At 43.3% G+C, this 12341-nt stretch overlaps 1 protein-coding gene across 1 annotated transcript in view; it reads left to right on the forward strand.

Moving 5' to 3' along the window:
* The first annotated feature begins 821 nt into the window (after positions 1-821).
* Positions 822-12341, forward strand: part of smn1 (survival of motor neuron 1, telomeric) — a 28914-nt gene continuing 17394 nt past the window's right edge. The window contains exons 1-5 of the mRNA XM_041186305.1: positions 822-945; positions 1216-1287; positions 7627-7749; positions 11554-11748; positions 11850-12011. Coding sequence (XP_041042239.1) covers positions 889-945; positions 1216-1287; positions 7627-7749; positions 11554-11748; positions 11850-12011 — 609 coding nt within the window. The 5' untranslated portion in view covers positions 822-888. The remainder of the gene's footprint in view (positions 946-1215; positions 1288-7626; positions 7750-11553; positions 11749-11849; positions 12012-12341) is intronic.

Below are 12341 nucleotides of genomic sequence, written 5' to 3' on the forward strand. Positions count from 1 at the left end.
CTTGTCCCTACAACCACACCAGCCTGTGCACTTCTCTCCCCCCACCCGACCACCACCCCCCCCACCCCACCTTAAACCAGCTTATATTTCACCCCTCTCCTTAGATTCACTCAGTTCTGTTGAAGGGTCATGAGGACTCGAAACGTCAACTCTTTTTTTCTCCGCCGATGCTGCCAGACCTGTTGTGTTTTTCCAGGTAATTCTGTTTTTGTTTTGGATTTCCAACATTCACAGTTTCTTGTTTTTAATGTCTTTTCTGACTTTGGCTATGGCTTTTTCAGTGCTGTGGGAGGAATAAAATTGATTTGAACAGAGGTGGAGGTGTGACACAACAGAGCAGAGGATGGTTTTTGGCAAAAATGACCCAAGGCCTGGTAAAGCTTGATGCGATCAAACCAAATCTCGTGATGGATGGCTAAATTGGTTGTGTGCGAAGTACACTCGAGTTTGAGCCCCTTGCATTTGAGAGTGGAAAGATTAGGCCTGTATCAGGGAATGACTGGGATGGATTTGCTGGGAACAAAGGCATTGAAGATGGAGGTGAGGGGAGAAGTTGAACAGGTCAAAGGTGTCATGGGGGGAGGTGTTGGTGGAACAAAGGCTAGAAAAGTGGGAATCAGGGTGTAGCAGTAAAGGGGTGGGGTTATTACCACCTTTACTTTGGACCAAATCCAGCAGCAAACCTCTTTCAAATAACAATGATCATCAAACTGGAGGAATAGGTGCCAAACCCGCAAAGAGGGGAGGGGGTGTTCATGAGACGTCTCAATTAGCACCTAGGTGGTCGCCTGATGTTGACGTAGACGGACGTTTCAGCCTATCAAAAGCGTAGCTCAGCCCCGGTCGCTGTTTGATGACGCTAATATCGAAGTTGTGCGGCTCGGGCCGATGATGGGGGAAGAGAGTAAAGTGGGAGAGGTGGTGTTTAGGCGAGGCTGCGGACAGGTACTGACTGACTGACTGATAAAAACCGACTAAGCGGGGCCGGAGCCCGGTCCGGCCATGCCGTCCGACCCCAGACCCCTCCCCTAGGCCTGGCCCGGCTCCGAGCTCCTCTTGTCTTCACCCCCCTCGCCCGGGCCTGGCTCCTGTCCCCCACCCCAGCTCCAACCCCCCCCCCCCAACTCTGGCTCACCTCCGGGCTTCTGTCCTCTTGGCCCCCGATGTCTCCGCTCCCATTCCAGCCGGCACCTCATTTTGTCCCTTTTCTTTCAGAGTGATGATTCGGATATCTGGGATGATACGGCGCTGATAAAAGCCTATGACAAGGCGGTGACCTCGTTCAAAGTAAGTTCATTTCATACGCTCGTTTGGATCACAAGTTCTCTCTGATTCCGCTCTAAAGTTTTATCACAGTCAGGATGTAGGAAAAGGACAACAAGTAATGACTTGTAACTAATATTTTCAGTTGAAGATTGGAAGGTATTATTGAGTAACGGGCTTTGGTTTACTTGTTTAGGCTGCTGATTTATAAAGAAAAGTTCTGGAAATACTCAGCAGTATCTGTGGAGCGAAAGAGTTAAAATTTCACATGGGTGACCTCCAAATGAGAAAGAAGTTGAAGATGTAACAGGCTTTGTACAGGGGTAGGGAACGTGGGCAGGGGGCAGAACAAAAAGCTCTGTTAAAGGAAGGCAGAAGCGATTAAATGACAAGAGGGATAATTGTGCAAGGCAAAAGGCAATGGTAATGGAGCAGGTAGAGAAATAAGAGTGGGTTTAGAGGAGGTGTAAATGGAAACGGCTGCTGTCTGTGGGAGGGGTGTAAATGGGGCTAGAAGTTCTGTTCTGAAATTATTTCACTCAATGTTGAGTTCAGAAGCCTGTAAATCTGCCTAATTGAAAGTGATAACGGACTCAACATTAATCTTCACAGATGCCATTACACCTAGTGAGTTTTTCCAGCATTTTCTGTTTTTGTTTCAGCTTTCCAGCATCTGCACTATTTTGCTTTTAATTTAGTTGAAAGAGCTGTTCTGGGAGTGGTATGGAGAATTAATATTATAGCTGGTCACACTTCATATGAACTTATGAATTAGGTGCAGGAGTAGACCTCTTGAGAGCATTCCACCATTCAGTAAGATCACGGCTGATCTAATTTTTATCTGAACTTCATATTCCTGATAACCTTTCACCTCCTTTCTTATCAAGAATCTATCTACTTCTGCCTTAAAGATATTTTAAAGACTTTGCCTCAACCACCTTTTGAGGAAGAGAATTCCAAAGTGTCTCAACCCTCCGAGAATTTTTTCCTCATCTCTGTCTTAAATGAGTGACCCCTTAGTTTTAAACATTGAGCCCTAGTTCTAGATTCTCCCACAAGAGGAAATATCCTTTCCACATCCATCCTGTCAAGTCCTCTCAGGATCTTATATGTTTCAATCAAGTCTCCTCTTACTCTTCTAAACTCCAGCAGATACAAGTCTAGTCTGTCCAGCCTTTCTTCATAAAACAACCCGCCCATTCCAGGTATTAATCTAGTAAACCATCTCTTTACAATATGTGTTAATGACTCGGATGAGGTAAGTGAATGTACTATTGCCAGGTTTGCAGATGACACACAAATAGGTAGGAAGGTAAGGTTCTTTATTCGTTCATGGGATGTGGGCTTCGCTGGCTGGGCCAGCACTTATTACCCATCCCTAGTTGACCTTGAAAAGGTGGTGGTGAGCTTCCTTCTTGAACCACTGCAGTCCATGTAGTATAGGTAAACCCACAGTGCTTTTAGTTGGTTGGGGGGGCGTCGAGAAGAAAGTTTCAGGATTTTGACCCAGCGACACTGAATGAGCGGTGATATATTTCCAGGTCAGGATGGTGTGTGGCTTGGAGGCGAGCTTGCAGGTGGTGGTGTTCCCATGTATCTGCTGCTCTTGTCTTTCTAGATGGTAGTGGCCTTGGGTTTGAAAAGTACTGTCTAAGGAACGTTGGTGAGTTTCAGTAGTGCATCTTGTAGATGATTCACACAGCTGCTACTGTGTGTCGGTGGTGGAAGGAGTGAATGTTTGTGGTTGGGGTGCCAATCAAGCGGGCTGCTTTGTCCTGGATGGTGTCAAGCTTCTTGTGTTGTGGGAGCTGCACTTATCTAGGCAAGTGGGGAGTATTCCACCACACTCTTGACATGTGCCTTGTAGATGGTGGACAGGCTTTGGGGAGTCAGGAGGTGAGTTACTTGTCACAGGATTCCTAGACTCTGACCTGCCCTTGTAGCCACAGTATTATATGGCTAGTCCAGCTCAGTTGCTGGTCAATGGTAAGCCCCATGATGTTGATAGTGAGGGATTCAGTGAACGTCAAGGGGCGATGGTTAGATTCTCTCTTGTTGGAGATGGCCATTGCCTGGCACTTGTATGGTGTGAATGTTACTTGCTACTTGTCAGCCCAAGCCAAGATATTGTCCAGGTCTTGCTGCATTTAGACATGGACTGCTTCAGTATCTGAGGGGTTACTAATGGTACTGAACATTGTACAATCATTAGCAAACATCCCCACTTCTGACCTTATGATGGAAGGAAGGCCATTGATGAAGTAGCTGAAGATGGTTGGGCCTAGGACACTACAGGGATGTCCTGGAGCTGAGATGATTGACCTCCAATAACCACAAACATCTTCCTTTGTGCTAGATATGACTCCAACCAGTGGAGAGTTTTTCCCCTGTTTCCCATTGACTCCAGTTTTGCTAGGGCTGCTTGATGCCACACTCAGTCAAATGCAGCCTTGATGTCAAGGGAGTCACCCTCACCTCACCTTGGGAGCTCAGCTCTTTTATCCACATTTGAACCAAGGCTGTAATGAGAGCAGGAGCTGGTTGGCCCTGGCAGAACCCAAACTGGCCATCAGTGAGCAGGTTATTACTAAGCAAGTGCCACTTGATAGCACTGTTGATGACCCCTTCCATTAATTTACTGATGACCATTTAAATATTCAGCTGCTCTATTCTTCCTGCCAAAGAGTATAGCCTTACATTTTCCCACGTTGTATTCCATCTGCCAAGTTTTTGCCCACTCACTTAACCTGTCTATAACCCCCTGTCGACTCTTTGCGTCATCCTCACCATGACCAGAGTAGACTGATGGGGCAGTAATTGGTCATGGTGAGGATGACACAAAGAGTCGACAGGGGGTTATAGACAGGTTAAGTGAGTGGGCAAAAACTTGGCAGATGGAATACAACGTGGGAAAATGTAAGGCTATGCTCTTTGGCGGGAAGAATAGAGCAGCTGAATATTTAAATGGAGAAAGCTGTAGCACAGGGATTTGGTTGTCCTCGTGCATGAATCACAAAATGCTAGCATACAAGTTCAGCAGGTAATAGGGAAGGCAAATGGAATGTTGGCCTTTCTTTCAAAGGGAATGGAGTATAAAAATAGGAAAGTCTTGCTAAATCTATACAAGGCACTAGTTAGACCATACATAGAATACTGTGAACAGTTTTGGTCCCCTTACCTAAGGAAAGATATACTGTCATTGAAGGTTCACTAGGTTGATCCTGGGTATGGAGGGATTTTCTTATGCGGAGAAGTTGAGTAAGTTGGGCCTGTAATCATTGGAGTTTAGAAGAATGAGAGGTGACCTTATTGAAACATAACAGATTCTTAGGGGGCTTGACAGAGTAGAAGCTGAGAGGTTGTTTCCCCTTGTGGGAGAGTCTAGGGCAAGAGGGCATAATCTCAGAGTAAGGGGGTGCCCATTTAAAACGGAAATGAGGAGGAACAACTTCTCTGAGGGTGGTGAATCTGTGGAATCCTTTACTGCAAAGGGCTGTAGATGCTGAGTTATTAAGTATATTCAAGGCTGAGATATACAGATTTTTAATCATTAAGGGAATCAAGGGTTGTGGGAAAAAGGCAGGAAAGTGTAATTGAGGATTATCAAGTCAGTTGTGATTTTGTTGAATGGTGGAGCAGAGTCGATGGGTCGAATGGTCAATTCCTGCTCCTACGTCTTATGGAGAGGTTTCACTAGGTTGATCCCTGGGGTGAAGGGGCTGTCTTATGAAATGAATGTGAGCCATTCTCATTCGAATTGAGAAGAATGAGAAATGATTTTATTGAAACGTGGCTGATCAAACACTTCAATACTTTTACCCACACTATCCCCATAACCCTTTACATTATTGTTAATCAGAAATCTAAACGTGCTTAATGACTGAACTTCCACGGCCTTCTGGGGTAGAGAATTCTAAAGATGCATAACCCTCTGAATAAAGAGCTTTCTCCTCATCTTAGTCCTAAGTGGCTTCCCCCATTATTTTGAAATTGTGTCCCCTGGTTCCAGGCTCCCCAACCAAGGGAAACATCTTACCTGCATCTACCCTGTCTGTTCCTTTAAGTATTTTGTAGGTTTCAATGAGATCACCTTTTCAATCATCAGTAGTTAACATTTGCTTGGTCAGGCCCAGCAGACAGTAAATGTGATTGATAAGCAATCAGTCTCATAGACATTTACAGCACAGAAGGATGCCATTCGGCCCATCATGTCTGCGTCAGTCAACAAAGATCTGACTACACTAACCCCATTTTTCAGTGCTTGGCCCATAGCCCTGGAGGCTATGGCAACGCAAATGAATATCTAAATACTACTTAAATGTTACGAGAGTTTCTGACTCAACCACCTTTTCAGGCAGTGAATTCCAGACTCCCGCCACCCTCTGGGTGAAAAAATGTCTCCTCAACTCCCCTCTTAGCCTTCTACCTTAAATCTGTTCCCCCTGGTTATTGACCCCTCTACTAATGGGAAAAGTGCCTTCCTATCTACTCTATCTATGTACGTCATAATCTTATAAACCTCTATCAGCCCCCCTTGACCGTCGCTGCTGCAAGGAAAACAACCCCAGCCTATCCAAACTTTCCTCATAGCTCAGACCCTCCAGCCCAGTCTATTTTTGGTGGTGGTATTTGAGGGAAGGATGTTGGATAAGACAAAGAACTCCTTCAGTAGTGCAATGGGGTCTTAGACAGAAATCTGCTTGTTCAGAGAATTCTAAACAATCATAATTCTAAACAGTCATAATTTGAAGTGATCTATTAAAAATTGAACTGAACTACTAAATAAAGGCTTAACAGAGATTCCCCCCACCACTGTGGTTGACGGGGCCCTCAACCGTGTTTGACCCATTTCCTGTGCCTCTGCCCTCATGCCGTCCCCTCCCTCCCAGAACCATGTCCTCACTTTTCACCCCACCAGCCTCCACATTCAAAGGAACATCTTCTGCCATTTCCGCCAACTCCAACACGATGCCACCACCAAACACATCTTCCCCTAACCCCGCCACCCCAGGAGAATTCCGTAGGGACCATTCCCTCTGTGAAACACTTGTTATTCTCAGAAGAGGGACTGTTCTGGTTAATGGGCCTTGGATCAAACCTCAGATCCTGATGTGGAATGTCCACACATCAAATGGGGACAACCTGGCTCATCCAGTTTTAATCCAAAACTGCTGTGCCTGAGGCCAGCTTCTCCTCTCCCATCCCAACCTGTGCAAATTCACTTTGTTTAAAATCCTTTCCATTCAGTTGGTTTGTGTGGGGGTGGGGTGTGGGGGAGGGGTGTAGAGAAAATGGCCATAATTTCCAAAATATGATGTCAACTTAAATCAACTGGATGAAAAGTGATATTCATATGGAGGTGTTCTAATACTATTCAATAAAATGGCTGGAGTTCTTTTGTTTTAGAGCAATAAACCAAATGAAATATTTTCATTGCCAATTGTTGAATAACTTGCAGACAAGGCTTGTATATATTTTTTCCTTTCTGAGAAATGTCTGGTCTCTGCTCGGTTTTCTGAGGAGATAGAAAACTTTTAACGGGATGTGAAAGAGCATTTACTATTCAGGGCTCGGCCTGCTTGGAGCTCTAATGTGTGCTGCAGTTGAAGGTCTAAGTTGAAGGAATTGAATACAAAAGTAAGGAGGTTTTGTTTCAATTATCCAGGGCATTGGTAAGACCACACCTGAATTACTGTGGATAGTATTGGTCTCCTTAGTTAAGGAAGGATGTAGATGTGTTGGAAGCAGTTCAGAGAAGGTTTACTAGACTAATACTCGGAATGGGCAGGTTGTCTTATGAGGAAAGGTTGGACAGGCTAGGCTTGTATCCACTGGAGTTTAGAAGAGTAAGAGGCAACTTGATTGAAAGATATAAGATCCTGAGGGGTCTTGACAGGGTGGATGTGGAGAGGATAATTCCTCTTGAGAGAATCTAGAACTAGGAGTCACTGTTTAAAAATAAGGGGTTGCCTATTTAAGACAGATGAGAATTTTTTTCTCTGAGGACTGCGAGTCTTTGGAACTTTCTTCCTCAAAAGGCGGTGGAAGCAGAGCCTTTGAATATTTTTGAGGCAGAGTTAGATAGATTCTTGATAAGCATGGGGGTGAAAGGTTATTGGGAGTAGGTGGGAATGTGGAGTTGAGGTTACAGTCAGATCAGCCATGATTTTATTGAATGGTGGAGCAGGCTTGAGGGGCCAATTGGCCTTCTAATTCGTGTGTTCATATGTATGTTTGTAATTTATTCAGTTCATTTGTGTTTGAGCTTTTGGGGGGAACAAAGAAGAACCTTTTTGCAAGTGTTTGTCCCAATGATTTCCTAGAACATTTTTGATTGTTATGATCACCTGTTTCTCTGTATAGAATGCCTTGAAGAATGGTGAATATATTCAGCCATATACCAAGGAGTGCAGTGGAACTGGAACAAAACAGAAGCACAAAAAAAACAAAAACAGGAAGAAGAGCACTGTGCACCTGGATAGAAAGGTATAATAAGTCTTGTTGTAATGTCATTTGGGTCCTGTGGCTCAGCCTAAATTAAATCTGTTGGTATTCTTTGGAGAGAACATAGAAGAACAGACAGATTTTCTGCGGCCATCAGTGTGATTCATAAATGGTATGTTGCAACTGGAGAGCACGCTGAGTGGGCAGGGTGAACAGCCAGAGATTGATATGTGACTGTGCCAGTGGCAAAGGTAAAAGGAGGAAAGAGGTCCTTCATGTAGATATAGACCAGCTTGGAAGAAGACTAGTGAGCAGGACCTCAAATAGAGCAATCTCTGGATTACTCCCAGTGCCACATGTTAGTAAGTAGGTAGAAAAAGGATAGACCAGATGAAAGGCTGGGGGGTGGTGGGAAGGATTAGATTCCTGGGACATTGGGGGCGGTGTGACCTGTACAGGCCCGGTGGCTTGCAACTAAACCAGGGGTTCCCAAATTGTGGGTCACAACCCCCTTTGGGGTTGCGGACTGATCATTTGGGGATGTGAGCTTTGTGACACTGGCTGGGTGCTAATCTTTGTTCTCAAACTCTTCATCAATGGGACAGCTTTTTGATGCCCTGATTGATCGCTCTTTCAGTGGCCTGGTTGGCCATTGTCACTGATAGAATCTATGTGCTTTCTTACTTTCTGTAATTGATATGTTTTGTGGAAAGAGGTGTAGCTTTTCTTCCCCTTGGAGTGGGTATTCCAATTAAATAATTCAACAGCAAGCTTTCATGAGTTTAAAATAGAATTGTTTATTCTTACACACTTACCCTGCATTAACACAACGTCATACAGTTGGTCTCACGCTCATGCGCGCACAAATTGAATACAGATAAGGCAATGTACTTTTACAGATTACAGTAATTCAGTCTCTGCATTACGATTTCTGGTCTCCCACTGGCAAGTCTTTGGTTTCTTCAATGGATTTGATAATTTAAAATTAAAGTGAGGGTCTTGAAAAGTGAAGGGTTCACAGAAGGTTGCGAGGTTTCTTGTAGTCAGTTATCTAGGAGGTTGCTTAGAACCATAGGTTATGGTGCAGAAAGAGGCCATTCAGCCCATTGTCTGTGCTGGACACTGGGCTGAATGGCCATTAGCCTGAGAACTGCATCTGGTCCTCAAGCTGACGACTGGTTCTTAAAAGGCACAGGTGGCAGTCTTTTCATGCAGCTGTTGTCTTACCTGTGTTCTTCTGCAGTCTGCCCCAGTCTCTCCTGGAGCTTGGGATAATAAAGGATCTCAGTATCAGAAGCCAGTTTCAGTCACATGGTCAACAGCCAAAGTCTACCCAGACTGACTTAAAGCTAAAGGGCCATTGATATGCAATAGGAGATAGATGGTGGTCTTTCACACTTGCGGATAAATGGTCTCATCAGCTCTGCTTTGTTGAATTGCAAACCCAGAGACTTAGAGTTGAGGACTCTATTGATTCTGTTTTGATTAAGCTTTAAAACAATGGTAGGTGTGAATTCCACAAAGGGATTCTGTCTGGATTTGTCCATTCGGGGGAGGCCGCCACCCATGGTTATTCAATTCTAAACTTTACGGAAGCTTGATAGCCTGTGTTGAATAGGAAAATGTCACCCGACCCCTTTGCAGACATCTTAACAGGTATCCATTTTAAATAAAAATAACAATGCAGTAACTTCCAAGTGAACTCAGCCCATGAGTAAAGTTATGACTATGACATTCCTTTATTGGGTATGACAGTTCATTTCAGTGCTCTAATGGGCTAACTGGGGAGTTCCATGGGTGCGCTTGTAAGAGAGGGGTTACAGTGAATGTGCAATTTGGAGGTATTTTGAACATGCTGTGGCGAAAGACTGAGGCTCCATGACACGCACAAGCATGAATCTTAGCTCTGCGGCCCCATCAGAGTCTTCAAAATGATTCTGGGAAAAAACCTTTTGTCTGCTTGACTGAGGGGCTTATGTGCACCAATCATTGAAGATAGGAGGGCTGTTGAGAAAGGCATACAGGATCCTGGGCTTTATAAATAGAGGCATGGAGTACAAAAGCAAGGAAATTATCATGAACCTTTATAAAACACTTGTTTGACTTCAACTGGAATATTGAGTGATTCTGCGCACCACAGTTAAGGACACAACTGTTTCAGAGAGGGTGCAGAAAAGATTTACAATGTTTCTGGGGTTTGGAACTTCAGTCCTGTGATAGATTGGTAAAGGGGCTGAACTCCTTGGAGGAGAGAAGATTAAGAGGAGATTTAATCGAGGTGTCTGGACAGAATATATGGAGAGAAACTGTTCCCATTGGCAGAAGGGTGAGAACTAGATGACACTGATTTAGGTGATCGGCAAAAGAAGCGATGACAACATGAAGTTTTTGCGCAGCGAGTGGTTAGGATCTGACATGCTCTGCCTGAGAATATGGTGGTGGTAGATTTGATCATGGCTTTCAAAAGAGGAATTGGATAAACACCTGAAAAGAGAGAAAATCCTGGGCTACAGGGAGAAGGTGAGGGACTGGGAGTAGCAGAAGTACCCTTGCTGCAAGCTGGCATGGAGATAAAGGGCTGCATGTCCTCCCACTGTGTCGTAACCATTCTATGATTCGAGATTGGAGACAAGGATGATATCTCATGATGAAGACTTAATTTTAATGAATCTCATTTGAGCCTTTGTGTTTGCATGCTGGTAGAATTGGGAGTACTAGCCTTAAGAATTAATTGAACCACACTGTACTGGAACTGAATTGAGATTAATATAGTCAAACACACCCATGGATCGGATTTCATAGGATATACAACAGCAAATCAGACCGTTTGACTCTACTAGTCCTTGCCTGCACTTAAGCTCCACTTAAACTTTCTCCTGCCTTTTCTTGACTACATCTATTTTCTATCCCCTCCTCTCTCATATACTTGTCTAGATTCCCCTGTAAAACCCTGGAATTGTTTGAGAATCTGCTGCTTGCTGCGATAGGGGAATTATAATTCCTTCTGGATGAATAATACAGGATGGGTGGAATGATTTTTCCTTGTCCATATTTATTTTGTGAAAACTGGCTAAAAATTTATCAAAAATTTCATAACATGTAGACATTCTCTGCTCCAGCTTTTCTAAGCTGGCATGTTGTCAGCATGATTTTTAAGAAACACTTATGCAGAATATAAGGCTATTCTTAGTTTATCTTGAGAAAACCTTGATGGCATAAAAAGTAAGTGCTGGAAGCACTCAGGTCGGGCAGCATCCATGGAGAGAGAAGCAGAGTTAATGTTTCCAGTCAAATATGAAGTTCCGAAGAAACGTGAACTCCATTTCTCTCTCCATACATGCTGCCAGACTTGAGTGTTTTTATTTCAAATTTCCACCATCTGCCATGTTTTGACTTTAAAATCTTGAGGTTGTTTTCAAGCTTTACAAGTTAATAGAACTAAGATTGATAATATGTGTGCACACAATTGTACATAAGCCGTATCAACATTAACAATACTGTACAAAAGATACCAGTGATGGCAACATCAAAATGGTGTTGGTGTGTCAGGACAGAATTCTGTGGGTTTAAAAACATTTTTCTTATTAATTCATGTTCCGGTCTCTCCAAATTGTTGCTTATTTGTGCAAATGATTGATCACTTAAGCCAGACATAAACAGGTTGTGAATGACTTTTTTCAGTGTTTGGATTTTAATTTGCCTTCAAATGCATAAAGTACCCTTTTCTTCAAATGAGAGTGTGCTGTAGTCCGTGCAATATTATATTGTACTTCAGTGTCAAATAAGACGCTTGAGAAGTTGGAATTTAAACTATTTTGATTTCTCTCTTGTCCCAATTTAAAATAGTGGCGGGTTGGTGATACTTGTAATGCAGTGTGGTCTGAAGATGGCAACGTGTACTCAGCCACTATTCAGTCTGTTAACGAAAAGCAAGGAACATGCGTTGTGATGTACATTGGCTATGGAAATGAAGAGGAGCAGAATCTGACAGAGCTGGTTCCAGCTGATAGCTCTGAAGCAGAGAATGAGAATCCTAAACAGGTGAGCAATACTAATTTGTATTTTTGCTCTGAAAAATTATCTCTGATACCAAGATCTTGCAGAACAAGTTAAAAGCTACTCTCTTCTATCTTTGTATTTAGAAAAATGGGTTTGGCCAGCAATCGACGGATGAAAGTGATGCTGTTTCACCTGTCTATAAATCTCGCCAGTCAAATGAAGCCAAATTAAAATCACCAATGGATCAGTCTACCTGGAACCACTGTCTTCCTCCTGAACCACCACAAATGTCAGGATTTGGCTTCGTAAGTGCATGAATAGAAATGCCTAGTGAGATTTTATTATAATTGTATATGTATCTTATTTTCTCTCCTGCTTAGTCCCCTAATAAGTATATTTTTAAAAGCATGTTTCTTTTATATAATTTGCACTGGACTTTTAGCCGATTTGAAGAAAGATTCAACAATTCATGGTCTGCATATGTACTTCTACTGAATCTTCTAATTTCAAGATTGTAGTCAGATCTTGAATCCTTTTTGTTGCTTTTCCTGATCTCTTGATGGTCTTGGCCCTCATTCTCTTGTTCTTTTCTCCTCTCCTGTGCTCTTGAATGCTCTTTTCTCTTGTCTCCTGCA

The sequence above is a fragment of the Carcharodon carcharias genome, chromosome 4 (assembly GCF_017639515.1).
Source record: "Carcharodon carcharias isolate sCarCar2 chromosome 4, sCarCar2.pri, whole genome shotgun sequence".
In the NCBI taxonomy this organism is placed as follows: Eukaryota; Metazoa; Chordata; class Chondrichthyes; order Lamniformes; family Lamnidae; genus Carcharodon; species Carcharodon carcharias.